Raw genomic sequence first — 15111 nt, forward strand, 5'->3', positions numbered from 1 at the left:
AAGGGGGAGATGAAAAGCAACAGAGTAAACGAGATGGAAAGCGAGCAAAGCAGACGGAAAACGGGCAAAAGTGTCCGAAAGCGAGTAAAAGGAGCGACAGAGCAAGAGAGGACCAGGACGTAGGAAAGCGAGATAAAGCGAGAGACCAAACTGACGCAGACAGCAGCAACAAAAACACATTCATAAGCCAAACACGCAGAAGTTTGCCCTTTTGAACCGCACGCGCGGGCAAGAAGTCCACCCGTGGCGCGGCGGCACGGGTCGAGCGGTTGAAATGGTGCTTTTCTGCCGTTGTCAGAGGCGGTCGGGTCTGGTCCGATCCGCTGATGAGACTGCTTGTGATATATTACACGAGCAACACTGTAGAGACGAAAAACAAAGACGCACACACAAACACGCACGCGCGCTCACACACAAGAGTGCCCTTCCACATACACACGCACACACGCACGTTCGCTAAATGGAGGAATACCAAATTAGCCCGCGTATGGCGTGGCGTGGCGCTTCGGTGAGTTTTTGGTCGTCGTTTTGTCGGCGGAGCCATTACCCAAAGCTTGATCGGTCCAGGAAGCTGCAGACTCACCGCGCAAGGCCACTCCTCCCCGCCTCTGGCTGCCCGCGCGCACACATATTGCAATGTACAGAATGTATGTGCTGCTGACGGGGCTTGGTGCACAAAAATGCGTGCACTCGGCGCAGTATTGCAGTTCTCATTCTTTCCATCGTTACGGCGACAAAGAAAAATAAGCATTGTAAAAAAAAATTCCTAGTCAATTTTGTCGACCAATTCCAAGTCGAGACGAAGTGCTTATTAGTTTACAATTTCAGATTGTTATTTTACGACTCAAATCATGGAAAATTTCCTCGTAAACCTATCGACAGTTTTTCACTGTGAAACGGATTCAACTACACGCGAAGCATTCCGTGCATTAGTGGCGTTCTGTTTAGGCAGAGAGCAGAAAGCCTCTCTACGCACCACTGTCAATTCAAATGCGAACATTAACCACATATGAAAATGAAAATGCATACAGCTGTCAGTGTGCATGTATACTGTCTGTAACCCAAAAATGGTCATCATTATTTTCTTTCCTTTATACGTGGTGTCCTATTATTCGTCCCGGTCCCGTATATGTTATTGTTGTGCTGTACCGCATTTCGAAGTAGGGGTGCGATTGCCTATCTCACCGCGGTGGCACTGCGCCGAGCGAGTGGGCAACTCGTCCACGCGCCCGGACGTGGTATAGTATCTAACCCCCGAAAAGCATAGGGCCTGAGCCAATGAGACACCCTGTCCATTGCATGCCTGCTTTCTTTGATACGGACATTTGAACAACATGCCCGTTTCTTTAATGTTGACAGTGTAGGCAGTCGCGTTGAAAGAACAACCACTGCTCGTTCTAAGTTGGTGTGGATATGAAATGGAACCCCAGAGATACGACTACTGACATACCAGTCATCCGTCTATCAATAATGCCAAGCAGAGCGCACCTTGTTCGCGGCCGCGGCACGGTGGGGAGCGACCGCCACAGAGCACCGCGGCCCCAGAGGGGGCGTTCAAATGGTCGGTAACGACGTCAGGGTGAGGTAATCAGGATGCAATTATCCCCCGCCCCTCCCCTTTGTCCAAAATGATAATCCCGGTTCGCCATGACGAGGCTAGGCCACCTCCCCCTCAAAACAGCAATGTAATCAGCGCGACACCAGCGTCCCTCATTGATTTATCTCCCATAGCGTGATCTTTTTTTTTTTTCTTTTTTGGTGGTCGATTTTAAAAGTGCTTTTTTCCGCTTTTGGAGGTTCATGGAACGTACGTCAAAGAAGAAAACAAAATAGACAAAAGAATGAGCTCCACACAGGAAAATGTGCCTAACGGTGAATAGAGGGCAGAGATATAAAAGATTGAAAACAGGTGTTTGTAGTGGGGTAGGAAGGTTTATTGACAGCATAGGCCGCTACTACCGAAGGTAAAGTAGCACTCGACCCTCAGAGCGACTACCTATGGCACCGAGAGGCGCCATGGGTTCGGAGGAGTGTTGCGGGGGGTGGATGATGGGAGGTGCGCTCACTTCCTGAGTGCGACCACGGAGGGAGCGTACGCGCCGCCGTAGGTGGAGTAGGCAGAGTGGAGCACGGGGGAAGAGTAGGCGGAGTAGGCGGAGTGCACCACGGGGGCGGAGTAGGCAGAGTGGACCACGGGGGCGGAGTACGCAGAGTGGACCACGGGGGCGGCAGCGGCGTAGGTCTGGACCACCGGGGCGGCGGCGGCGACGGTGTGGACAACGGGGGCAGCCTTGTAGGCGATCTGCTCCTGCTGGACGACGGGCACGTTGACGGGGGTGGCGTGGTAGCTGACGGCCACGGGGGTCTGCACGTGCTGCACCACGGGGCTCACGGCCTGGTAGGCGTGGCCCTCCACGGAGGAGTAGGCGAAGTTGCCGCCCAGACGCTCGCTCTGGATGACGGCGCTGTCGTGCTGGGGCGCGCGCAGCAGGGTGGTGGCGGGGATGAGGCCGGCGGAGGCGGAGGCGACAACGGCCAGGACGAAAACGGCGACCTGGGGGAGACGGTCAGCGTTAGACACACCCGGACAATTCACAATCGGTCAAATAAACAGATGAGCTTTAAAATATTACGGGTTCTGGAGGAATTGGAAAATTTGCCACTACAGTGGAAATCCACGCAATCTTACTAACGAGTCTAAGTGTGCGAATCGAAATTCACTCACCTCAGGTGTGCGACATTCATAGACTTCGGATTTTGGTGTATCATTAAAGGAATATATGTTTTCGAAATTACGAACACTGATAAACTAAGTGTGCAACTGTAAGTTAAATACTTGCAAGTGTGCAACTGCAAGTTAAATACTTGCAAATGTGCAACTCGGTAGGTGTGCACTTGCAAGTGTGCAACTCCTCGGTTGAACACTTCCTACACAGTAAGCGTCCAATCTTAGGAAGTGTGCAACCGAGGAGTTGCACACTTGCAAGTGCACATCTACCGAGTTAACACTTGCAAGTATTTAACTTGCAGTTGCACACTTTCAAGTGTTGAGCAGTTGAACACTTAGTTTATCAGTGAATACGCGAAGGAAAGGTTGATAACTTTGACGCTTTTCTATGGCAAAACGGCACTTACCTTCATGGTGGATGTGTGTGGGGGATACTCCTCGTTGCTCTGGCAAAAGGAACTGTAACCCCTGGAACCCTCACCGCCGCTTTTATACGCCTCGGATCAGGGAGGCGTCCGGGAGGGCAGCGGCTCTTCGCCCTTCTCTCTCTCGCTCCCCGTGGCGACGCCGCGGGGAAGAGCGCCGCTGCAGACGCAGCCCGCAGCACCGAGCGGGAGCTCCGCCCGGCGCCACGCCCAACACGCGCCCGGACTGACCTAACCTAACCGAAATCATCCGCGGCAGGATGATCTAGCACCCACAAATTAAGAAGAAAAGGGACGCAAGGACCGAGTTGCACAGTAATGACTGAACGGTGTGCAACGATGGCTAAAGGGAGGATGCCAACCGACAAGCATATTTTGCTTCAAATTCAAATGGGGAAAGCGACAATGAGGTATTTTAGGGAAAGGAAGAAGAAAGGGAATATCGTCTGCTCCCGGGCCACAACAAAAGCCTCAGCCAATCAGAGGCGGTATTCCGGTAGCTGGTCTCACGACTTACGACTTTTCTGATGGGTCGAGGCGTTGGTAATGGTTCAGGCGGAGCAGACGATACTTCCGTCACAGGTAAAACAAATGTGCAAAAATTGCACACTGATATGGGCAACTGGTGATTTTGCACGGTGGATTGCACACTTTGTAATGTGCAAACATTAAACATTAGTGAACTTAACGTTCACGTTTGCACACCAAATTGACGTCTAACAAGGCTGGCAGAAAGAGTTAAATTAAATTAAAAAATTAGCCGCCTCCAGCTTAGAAAGATATTTTGCACAAGCACGTCTGTCTTTTTGAATTTTTTTCCTCCAGAAGAGCAAAATTATCGGTAGAATAAAATTTAATATAATTTTTTCTGAAAGCCCTGGCGTCTAGTTCAGTTCCACACCATGTAGTGAATAAACTGTGCACACTTCAAACTACACATCATTTAGTATGTTGTTGTATGCTGATGCTTTTTACCAGAGTCACAGTTATTTTCATCCATTACATAAAGTAAGCTCATTGTGTCCCAGATAATGATGTGCACTATTAAACTTGTCATTTCCTACAGAGGTGCAATTTAGCTGTGACCATTTGTACCAGAGCTCAGATATGCAAGTTTTCGCAACAAATTGCGGCAATATCGTTCCAAATAGAAGTTTTGTGCTTAAGAACACTTTTAATGAAAGGAGTGTCTTATCTTATTTAGTCCACAGAGTACAAGTTAATATACAAGGGCGCGAGTTATTGTCAAACTTTTCGGGGCGGAAGCTGGCCGAAGGGGACCTGATGAAGATGGCCTGCCTTCTCGGGTGCATTGCCCGAACCGGTTGCGCTCAGGCAGGTGAGCCAGGGTAGGCGGGGCAGAGCATGTCTCAAGAAAATCGTTGAACGCAAACGCCCGATCACAGGGATTTTCTCACAGTGCCTTGTACTCCAAACTTGATCACTAACCTGTGACCCACTTCGCTTCGCAACCTACGTAACGTTTTTTGTCATAAAAATATAAAAGTCATAACGGTATTTTGTGGTCCGTTAAGACAAGACAACTATTTCGTTGGGAGACTCAGAAAACCATGGGCGGCTAGCATAAAATGTTGAGTTCTTCTTTTAAAAAAAAACTGTATTCTACGGTTAGTTTTCTAGTATTCTCTAAAAAAATGAAGAGCTACATTCTCCTCTTCAGTTTGGTATCAGCACCGGATGCACGCACCTGGGAGTGTCGGGATGCGTGCGAGTGCTAGCCTCAGTATATGCATGAGCGTAAAGTGATGTTTGTCGTTGAACCCTGGAGGGCGGGGCACCTTCTATGTTGCCATGTTGCGATCTGCCTATAGAACAGCACTGCACCTCACCGCATATCGACTCGTTCTAATGTAATGCCAACGTTATCTACTGGCCGTTAGTGACATTGTCGCCCTCCTGCACAGTATCGGAGCCTGTCGCCGCCGCCGCCGCCCTGCCACCAGCACTAGCGCTTCTCCCGTCGAGCTGCAGTCCGCCCACCCTCCTCCGCCGAGACCCGCACGCTCCTTGCAGCCGGCCCGGGATCCGCACACACGAAGGACGCCGACCAAGATCAAGGTCGCCGCGGCAGCGCCCCTCCAGGAACAGGCGGCGGGCGGGCGGGCCGGGCGTGGCCGCCGGGCCGGCAGGAGGAGCGGCAGTCTGGGCGCGGCCGCTGGTACCCACCAGCCCGCCCGCCGCTACCTCTGCCCATTCAGGCGCCTCAACTAGACAAAAATAGAGTGTTGCCGGGCGTGTGGGTGAAGGTCGAGGCTCCCCCGTCATCGCGTCGGGCCACCTTTCGATTTTACTATTTTCACGCGGTATATTCCGGGTGTTGTGGCGCACTTGGCCGTGCCGTCAAGTGAGTGCGGGGCGCGAGATTAACTAGAACAGTCGTCTCCGTTACTCTGGCCGTGTTCAGGTACAGTCCGCCCGCGCCAGTCCGCTCCGCCGCGGTTCAAAGACCGGCCGGCCGGGCGAGCAGCCGAGGCGCGGCGACCTGACCACGCCCGCATACCGGCGCGCCGCCGGGGCCCGGGGGACGACTCTCCGCGCGCGACCCTCCGCAGGTCGTAAACCACATTTGGCGAAAATAAAAAAAAACTAGACCATTCCAGTCACTTTAAAAAAAACAAAACACAATGCCCAACAAACAAGACAAAACTGAGCGGAGCGGCGGCATAAAACATTGGAGAGCTTGGCGCGCACCCCAGTATAAATTCATTAAATACAGAGCCTCTAACTCATGTAGACTAGAGACCGGGAGGAGGTGGGGGTCGCTGCTCCTCTGCTGGCAAAACAATCGGTTTATTCGCTTGCTCCCTCAGGATGAAATTTTAATCCTCGTCCATTAATCAGACCAAGAGAATGAGCAGCAGCAGCAGAAGGTCCTGCTCCCCACCGGCGGTGGGCGAGGTCGCAGCAGGGAGCACACTTCGGGAGGGCGGGGGAGAAGGAGGAGGCAATGAGGCAATGCCCCGCGCTTGATTTAGCGATCATCGTCAGCAGTTTAATTCTCCCGCGCTGCGGTGTGCGCAGGTGCGCCTCAGAGGTGGCCGCCTGACAAGACAAATCCCTTAACGGCGACCACCCCCGCGACCAGCAGCCGCCCCGCCGCGCAAGTCGAATGGGTTGCCTATACCCGCTCTGATGCTGCCCTCGAGTCAGTTGGGTTGCCAACCCCCTAGCTACCGGCGCTGTGTGAGTCGAATGCGTTGCCTACACCAGAAGCTGTACCCTCATTTCCAGGTTCAAATTTGGCAAATAATTACTGCCGGAGCCCGGGGCGCCTGCAAGACTCGGGGTAGCCTACCCCGCCGTACACCGGTGCACTTCAGGCAAGATATTGCCTACCTACCAGGCGCTATGCGAGCTTTTAGAGGCCGAACAAGGCAGTTTTGTACCGGCAAATGGCAGTCGACGTTCTTTTCGGGTTCCTTTACTGCGCGTGGAGAAGACTTTTGTGCTCAGCTCAGTGCCCGTCCCGAGTTCGATGGGTTGCCTACCAAGACGGCGGCAGCTCCACGACGGGAGTTCAGCAGCGCTCTGGCTCAACGACCCAGCACCTCTGCCAGCAGCTTTCGTAGCGTTTGAATTAACCGTTTGCCTGAAGCTATTTTGATTGAAGCTCATGCAATGCAGGCAATGCATTCAATCAATTAAGTTTTAATTTGACAACGAATTAAACATTTTTATATTTAGGAATGTGTGTGGGGAGGCGGGGAGGGAGGAGGAGATGGTCTGCGGGGAACGTCACGTGGCTTTCGTTATTTCGCATGAGAGAAGAATGCTGGTGGGCAGGCAGGGGGCGCGGCCAGCCGTGAGGGCTCTGGGCAGGGCTGCTCTGTCCCCCGGCCCCCACCCGCTCCGCGCCGCTCCCGGGCTATGGGCCCCGCAGGGACCGGCAAAAAGAGGGGGGCTTTCTTTCGCTGGATCGCGCACCAAATAATACGCGTGTGGCCTGACAGGCATTGAGCCCCTGCACTACCACAGCCCCCCCCCCCCTCCCACCTTTACCTTGGCGTGGCGCGGCGTGGAGACACAAGGCTCGCCCCCCCCCACCACCACCCCTCCCCTCTCCCCTTTCCACGGGCTTCTTCCAGCTCCAGCATCCAAGGTCGACCTGGTCTAAGCCCCACCCGGCGCGTCTGTCTCCTCGCTCTTGCGTCAGACCGCTGGCGCGGTGTGGCGAGGCGGGGCACCTGCAAGTTACCTGCGGCAGAGCCGCGCAGAGCCGGGCAGAGCCGGGCAGAGCCGCGCGCAGAGCCGGGCAAGAGCAGCCCGCAGACTTCCCCCCCAGAGCAGTGGGCAGGGAGGGGCCGGTCGCACCATCACAGAGGGCTTCGAACCTTCTAACCGCTCTACTGGAAGTCTAAGCCCGCCAGTGGCGTAGCCGACTAGTGTAGCTTCAATCGGTAAAGACGTTCGTATCCCAGCCCTGCTCCTGCTGCAACTACTGCAAACGCGAGATCCAGCCCAAGCGTGACGTGGTCATTAAAAGCGCCGCAAACTTTTGCGCGTTTGAAACTAGAGCAGGCCGCTCCGTGTCCTGTGCACAACGGCGGCGTTGTTCTGTTCTCCTCCGGCGGCGACCTTGCGCTTTACCTCACTCGTCACCCGAGGCTAGTGGCCGCCTTGGCACTGCCGAAGCCCTGCCGCGGCTCCGGCCAAGCGCCCGCTCAAGCGCACAGTGCACAGCTCTGTGCACATCAGTTATAACTGTACATTGCAGTGCACATCGCTGTGTACACTGTGTATGCCAAGAGTCATGCCTACGTTATAGCAGTATGCGAGTTTGTCTACTTGTTACTGGCATGGCCCCTAGGGTACATAAATCCACAATACTGCGGATTCCTGGTCACGGCACAGGGTACAGCACTGTCCACAGTGGCTGTAGTACTGTTCAGAGGCACTGTCCTCAGCAGCATCGTCCACAGCAGCGCTGTCCTCGGCAGAACTGTCCTCAACAGCTCTGTCTACAGCTCTCTCTACAGTACTTTCCACGGCTCTTTCTACAACTGTCTACAACTCCGCCACGGTTCTGCCACCGCGCTCTACGCTGCCCCGCGGCCTCCCCGGCCCCCGGGGTTCCCGGCTAGGCGGCAGCGACCGGGCGGCTGGACCGGTCCGGCGCGGACCGCGGGCGCCCCAGACGACGCGAACCTTAACCTCGCCGCGCCGGTCGGTACCCGGTACCCTTGGAGCTCCAACAACGGCAGCACAAGACCTAGAGAGGGGCGGCGAGCGAGCTCGAGGTAGGGGAGGGGAGAGGAGGGGAGCGGTGGCGGTGGGAGCCGCGGACGCGCCGCCGCCGCGCCCTCGTGCAGTGCAGTTGCAGCGGCGGAGGCGCGCGGGCGCGGTGGGCGTGCATGTGCGTGCGTGTGTGGGTGTGTTCGTTTATTAGTTTGTTTGTGATTGAGTTATCCTAGCAATCAGCTTGTTGGCAGATACAGTGCGCTACACCAAAGGAGGTGAGTCATTTTCTCTCCCCTGTCCGTGACGCATCGCATAAAATGCAGCGACGAGCGTCTCGACGTTACCGTCACTTGCAAGTGCGAGCGTGTTCCGGCATGGATACTGTCACATGCTGCACCCACGGCCGTGTTTGAACGAAAACCGGCCCGCAGGCGCGGATGTCTCTTGGGTCTGAGCGGCAGGCCCGGCCAGGCCTTTCCGAAAAAAACAGTTGAAGGTTGTTTACCGGTTGAGGCTGGGAGACTTCTAGGTCTAGGTTGTGCGGCTAGCATGTCACGAGGCGGCAACCTTCTTGGCAAACGTTTTAAAACGCAAACTGATGTGACGACTGCCTGCAGGCACAAGGAACACTGCTCAGCGCTCCGCGGCTGGGCGGTCTCACACAACAGCTGCCCCAGCAGACGACGCCATGCTTCTCGCCACGCCGTCGCTCCTCGGCACCCCGGCCTGGATGTCGCTCCTGTACGCGGCGCTGCTGCTGCTGCTCAGCCCCGCGTCCCTGCTGCTCGTGCTCGTGCTGCTGCCGCAGCTGGAGGTGCCGCAGCTGCTGCCGCTGCAGCTGGTGCGCGCCGTGTCCAGCTTCGAGACCGAGTCCATCTGAGTAAGTTGTGGGTCCACGCACACGCAGCCGCCACCACCACGCCCGGCGAGCAAAGAGCAAGGCCACGGGAGGACAGCGATCCCAGTTCCGTTGACCTAGGCCGGGCACCCACATGCGCGGGGCGCGGGGTGGGGTCGGGTAGGGCGGGGAGGGCGGGGAGGGGCGTGGAGGAGGTGCGGCAGGACCCGGCGATTCGTTCGCGCCATGAGTCACTGATGTCCAGAACCAATCACATAATCGAACACCAAAGCAGACGACGGAAGCGGGGCAGCTGGCGGGCGGGAAAAAGGCAAGTGGGTGCATGGAATATTCTCTCTCCCTGTCTCTCTCGCCGTCCTCGCCGTCCCTGGGGCGGGCCGGCCGGATCGCCTCCAGTTAGTTGCAACATCACTCTTTCCTCTCCCTTCCTCCGTCAGTCTGGTCCCAACTGTCGGCAGGACATGATGCGGCCGAGCCCCGAGTGCACAGCCGACGTCTGCAAATAGTGCCGCCCCGAGTCTGCCAACGATACGCCAACGACCGCAGCAGCCCGACCACCATGCGCGTCGCAGCGAGAAACAAGGTGAGCCTCTCCAGCAAAGCTGTGCCGACCCTGGCGGCGATATGTCACGTCAAGTGTTTATGAAACCACACCTGACGGTGTCCAAAGAGGTAAGCTCACCATGTATTTCCAGTGGAATCCTGAGTCCCTTAAATTGCAAAAGTGTGCATGCCAGCCACAATCTATTTTTTTACGGTATGCATGCCAGGCACACAACAGCCATGTGACAGTCAGGGCTTCGACCCGCCAGCAGTGTTGTGGTGTTGCGGGCTAGCATACACAAGAGGCCATGGAGCCTTAAGGCTGGAGCGAGTAGGCGAATATGCAAACTGAGCTGTATGTCCCTGCTGCTTTATTTTTATAGGTTAGAACCGCTAATTTGAAACGTTTCCGTAGGAGGCTCCTCGTTCAGTATTCGAGTTGAACACTTTTGATGTTGTCAGAACCAGGAGTGCGAGTCTTTAGAATTATTTTTTCCTTCTTCCCAAGTGGTGGCTCGCGGCCGCGCTGCTGCTGAGCCTGTCGGCTGCACGCGCCGCACCCCGCGGCCGGCTGCTGCGCGTGCCCAAGGTGTACAACGCCCTCATCACCTCCAACGAGCCGCTGCTGCCCAGCCGCACCGAGCAGGCCACCGTGGGCCAGGTGCTGTACTACCCGCCGCACCACACCTACCCCGCGTCCTCCGGCCCGCTCATCCTCCCACAGGTCAGTGCACAATCACAACAAACTGAACGTCCAACCGAGGGGTGCTTCACTATGAATTCACGCGCACACTTATTTCTCTGTTCCTTCGTGTTTTATCTCGACTTTCTTCGATGCCCCTTAGTTTTTTTGACATCAGAAATTTCTGATTTTTTTGGCGACTGATTGTGTTGAGATAAATAACCCTTTTATCCGACCACCTCTCGCATTTTCCACTCAGGTGACGCCGCACCAGCCCCCTTTGCTGTACGACCCCCGCCAGCCGCAACAGCAGCATCAGCAGCAGGGCCCACAGCAGCTCGTGTCCCTGCCCCAGGACGGCCAACAGGAGGGCCAGCAACAGCCACTCGAGCTGCACGTACAGCCCGGCCTCACGCAGGAGCAGGTCGCGCTGGCGCAGGAGCAGGATCAGGTAAGTGCGGCCTTCCTCCTATGCAACGCGGTGCGTCGAGCCCTCGTGCTTCAATCCTAACGTATGTCTCTGTCACAGTCCACACCATGGCCGGTGGTGTACGCGTCAGACGTCCAGCAACAGCAGCCGCAGCAGCCGCACCCGCAGCAGCACCTACAACAGCAGCAACAGCTGCAACAGCAGCAGCTGCCCCAGGACGCCGCCGGCCAACCTCCGGCGCCCTTCCCGGCGGCGCGCGCCGTCCAGACCGTCGAGGAGGTCGCCCACCCGGGCGAGTACCAGCCGCCGCCCGCCGTGGACATCGACAGCATCAAGAACAACCGGCCGTCGGGCGAGGGCATCCGGGACGTGCCGCCGCCGCCCCTGCCCGTCGGGCGGGGCAACAAGGACGGCCACCGGCCCCAGCCCATCCCTCCCGGCCTCCTGCCCTTCTGAGCAGCCACCTCCCTGCTCCACCGAGGTGGAATGGACAAAAGCCTCGCGGCCGACTAGTCAGACCATTCTGATGCCGGTGATGCGCGGGCGCAGCAGACTGAAACAAGACTACGAGTACGCCCCCTTTCCCCCCGCGTCCAAGGACAAGCTCGCCACACATGACCTTCAAGTTAGACCACAAATGTTAGAAACTAAACAAAATATCTTTTTCATTGTTTGTAAATGTGTATTCTCGGTCGAAATAATGCCAAAGACTGACTCCCGTGACTGGCTGGCGAACTATAGTCCGCACCGTGCTACTTCTTGCTAATTGTATGTTCTAGTACAACTAATGAGGAAAAATTTGTGATTAACAGGACCTGATATATACATACTTTTGCTAATAAAACAATTTTCCACTTTGAAATTCTGCACAACTAGCTTTACCATGGCAGGCCCAGTCACGCAAATAGACGGTTCCCGCTCTGCGCGTTTCGAGAAGAATTAAAGAAATCAGAACCGGAGCCAGTAAGAAAGATCCGCTTATTTTTCTTACCAAGCAGTTACAGTTTCACATAAATGACCTCGAGTAGTCCATAAAAACTGTGAAGGTTTATTTGCACTAGTTTTACCGTAATTTCAGTACTGTTTCCTGTGACAATTGCCTTCATTCTTCTTGAAATGGGCACAGCGGGAACCCTCTGTTGAGTGGAGCTGGCTCAGCGGCGCGGCGCCCGAGAGATAGGCCACTCATCGCGCTTCGAGCGCGGTGGTGACATGCGCCTGCGGACTAGGCAGCCCAACGCCCTCCCCCCCCCCCTCCAAACTTTCTCATTCCCTCCCTCCAAACTGGGCCCGTGCCTCGTTAGTAGAATGGCGAGCGTTTATCACACCTTAGAGGCTCTCAGGGTGCGAATTTGTTCCCGAGGCCTCATGTATCCCCTCCGAGCGTAAGGAAGGCGGCCTCCTGTCACGAGACACTCCACGCCGCGCGCTCCGCCCCAGAGCGCGCATCTTGTCAACGTCGGCGAGATGTATAGTCCGTGTCGCGTCATGCCGCGGTCCCACGGCGGGGGGGCGAAGTACACGAGAGTGAAAAGTGGAAAAGGGAGGGGGGGGGGGGGGACCCAGGTCCCATCCGCGGAGACCCGATAAGAGATACGGTATTAGGATGCATCGCGTGCGTGGGTACGTGTAACGAAAAAAACATTATGAACACCCTTGCCCTCCCCCCCCCCCTCCACTCACACTCCGCTTGCTGCTGATAACATGCATCTAATCTCTAGGTCTCTGTAGGTCAAGGTGTCACCGCGGCTACAGCGCGTTCGGCCCAACCGCGGCTGAAGGGCCCTACGTCCGCGGGGCCCTGTCATTCTAAGCCCAGGGCGTACCCGAACAGAGTCCTCGCGGCAAGATAAGTCGAAGCCCCGCGGGGCCGCCGGGCGCCGCCGCACGGGCCCGACACACTCGGTCAGGTTGCGCCGGCCGCGCTGTCGACGTCCAAATGAGCAGCTGCTGGCGGGGCAGCGGGCCGCCGCGGCCGGGGTGCCGCCGTCGTGGCTGTCGACGCCAAGCGCAGCCCGGACGCGGGCCGGGGCAGCCCCGCCGGCAGTGTCGTCCGCAAGTAGTGGCCGCAGGGAACTCCATCGTCGTCGTGGTCTGGGCGATCGAGCGGTGAGTGGAGGCAAGCCGGCGGTCATCTCCAGGACATAGCCCTACTCGAAGAGGAGCCCGTGCGCCGGCCCGGGTGCGCGTCATGACGTTCAGCTAGCCGGAGGATCGTCAGAATGAAGCACGGTGCCGCGCATGGTGACGTCCTGGTGAACGGCGTCCGAGAGGCCAACGCCTTGTCGGACGGCGTCGAGGGGGACGGCGTCGCAGAGGATGGCGTCGAGGAGGATAGCGTCGTGGAAGACGGCAACGCCGAGGACGGGGTTGTGGAGGGTCAAAAAGCTTCGATGGTGAGTAATGGGTGCCGACCTGTGCCGGCCCGCCTGCGCTGCAGGTCTATTACGTTACCTTATTTCCGCCTTTAAACGAGAGCGCCGTTTAGACGGTCTAGACGGTCTAGACGGTCCATTTTGAATGAAATCAGCCCCCTTCCAATTGACATGCTCTTAAAAGCGTTCCCCGCTAGGTTCAATTAAACTTTATTCACCGATGTATTCACCAACACTGGGAATGACGGGAACGGCGACCACCTAGGCCGTCTGAACAACACTCGCGCAAAGGTGCTATCTAAAGTCCTCCCTTGGCTGGCCGCAGATGGAGGCGCTGCCCTCGGAGCTGTTGCTGCTGGTGCTGGGGCTGCTGCCCACCGAGGCGCTGCAGCTGGGCGGCCCCGTCCGCAACGTGTGCCGGCGCTGGCGACGCCTGGCCGGCTGTCCCTCGCTGTGGCGCCGCCGCCGCGTCAGGTGCGACGGCGACCACGTCGACAGCTTCCTGCGCACCGTGGCCGTGGCCCCCGAGCTCGGCGAGCTGGACCTCACCGTCGCCGCGACCGCCAGGGTGCACGAGCACATGGACCAGATAGAAAAGGTGCGGGAATAGCGTGGCAAATCCAGAGACTACCTGCTGGTTTGTTTTAAACGTCTGTGTGAATCAATCCCACAAATTAAGGTGCTAATCCAAAACCTTGTGTGCATCTGCAGGGATGCGCGCGGGTCCGGAGTCTGAAGCTGACGCTCTGGTGGTGGGACAGTCCGGCCGTGGCTGCCCTCGTACGCCACTACTCCGCGCGCGCGGAGACGCTAGACCTGTGCCTGGGGTACGCGAGCGCGGCGCACATCGGCACGGAGATACTCCGCGCCGTGGCCGCGTCCCCTACGCTGCTCACGCTCCGGGTCAGAGGGTGGGTCTTCAGCCTACTGTCGGCCGCGCTCGACGACCTGGCCCGCGGCTGCCCCGCCCTCCAGCAGCTGGACGTGGAGCACGTGGAGAGCAGCTTCGGCCCCGTGCTCGTGGCCGCGATCACGGCGAGGAGGCCACTGCGCGGGCTCGTGCTGCCCCGGAGGCACTGCGTCGTCGGCAGGGCCGTCCTTGAGCAGGTGAGCGTCGAGTGGGGAGACGAGCGGGAGGAGAGAGAGAGAGAGAGACAAGGCGAGAGAGGGCAGTAGAAGAAAAGTTGGACCAAACTTTTCTCCGTCAGCCTCTTTCTGGGCCGGCGCGTCTCCCCTGACAGTGCCCGACGTTTGGACAGGTGGCGGCCACGTGCCCTGGACTGCGCTCCCTCGGGGCGGACTACGTGGACGGCGCGGCGCTGGTCGGCCGCCTGCCACAGCTCCGCACTCTCCGCCTCTGGTTCTCCTACGAGCGACCCGACCACGAGTTCCTCTGGGCACTCCACCGCAACCGAGGACGGCACCAGGCCGACGACGTCACGGCCCGGTGGGGCGACCCCGTCGCCGTCCTGGCCCGGCTGGAGGAGCTGCGCCTCGAGCTGGACGACGACCTCGACTTCCCCGTCGCCGTCCTGGCCGCCAGCCGGCAGGTGCGCAGCCTGCACCTGGCCGGCGACTGGCTGCCGACGCAGCTGCCGCACCTGTTGCGCGCCGCCCCCGCCAGCGTGGAGCACCTGCACCTGTGCAGCTGCGAGCTGCGCGGCCGCGAGCTGGACGCCCTGCGCGCCGTCCTGCCGCGCCTGCCCGCGCTGCGCTCCGTGCACGGCGCGCACTCGGCGCGCGAGGCGCCGACCCTCCTGTGGGAGCGCAAGCGCGCCGCCACGCAGTTCGAGCCCTGCTACGTCAGTTAACGCCGAGAGACTCAGCTTGGTCAAACCCCTTGAGGTCAAACACACTCACCTAACTTTAC

The 15111-nt window shown here is 57.8% G+C and overlaps 3 protein-coding genes across 5 annotated transcripts in view; 2 read left to right on the forward strand and 1 right to left on the reverse strand.

The window, feature by feature from the left end:
- Positions 1-1912: 1912 nt before the first annotated feature.
- On the reverse strand, positions 1913-3218 carry LOC113211489 (cuticle protein LPCP-23-like). The gene is made up of 2 exons (XM_026429870.2): positions 3136-3218; positions 1913-2554 (listed from the first exon to the last, which is right to left on the reverse strand). The coding sequence occupies exons 1-2, from the start codon at positions 3139-3141 to the stop codon at positions 2063-2065; spliced, it is 498 nt and encodes a 165-aa protein (XP_026285655.1). The 5' UTR covers positions 3142-3218; the 3' UTR covers positions 1913-2062.
- Positions 3219-8461: 5243 nt separating this feature from the next.
- On the forward strand, positions 8462-11728 carry LOC113211513 (nuclear transcription factor Y subunit beta). Its single transcript, XM_026429898.2, has 6 exons — positions 8462-8627; positions 8970-9232; positions 9670-9794; positions 10263-10478; positions 10696-10887; positions 10966-11728. The coding sequence occupies exons 3-6, from the start codon at positions 9771-9773 to the stop codon at positions 11320-11322; spliced, it is 789 nt and encodes a 262-aa protein (XP_026285683.1). The 5' UTR covers positions 8462-8627; positions 8970-9232; positions 9670-9770; the 3' UTR covers positions 11323-11728.
- Positions 11729-12680: 952 nt separating this feature from the next.
- LOC113211511 (uncharacterized) overlaps positions 12681-15111 on the forward strand; it is a 4816-nt gene continuing 2385 nt past the window's right edge. The window contains exons 1-4 of one of the 3 annotated variants that reach the window (XM_052266146.1): positions 12681-13262; positions 13567-13839; positions 13953-14348; positions 14501-15105. In XM_052266146.1, the coding sequence (XP_052122106.1) occupies positions 13089-13262; positions 13567-13839; positions 13953-14348; positions 14501-15052 (1395 nt within the window). In that variant the 5' untranslated portion in view covers positions 12681-13088 and the 3' untranslated portion in view covers positions 15053-15105. Of the gene's footprint in view, positions 13263-13566; positions 13840-13952; positions 14349-14500; positions 15106-15111 lie in introns of those variants that run through there. The other 2 variants (XM_026429896.2, XM_052266147.1) reach the window with 2 other exon arrangements.

This window comes from Frankliniella occidentalis, unplaced genomic scaffold (genome assembly GCF_000697945.3).
Source record: "Frankliniella occidentalis isolate FOCC.00 unplaced genomic scaffold, Focc_3.1 Scaffold35, whole genome shotgun sequence".
Taxonomy (NCBI): Eukaryota; Metazoa; Arthropoda; class Insecta; order Thysanoptera; family Thripidae; genus Frankliniella; species Frankliniella occidentalis.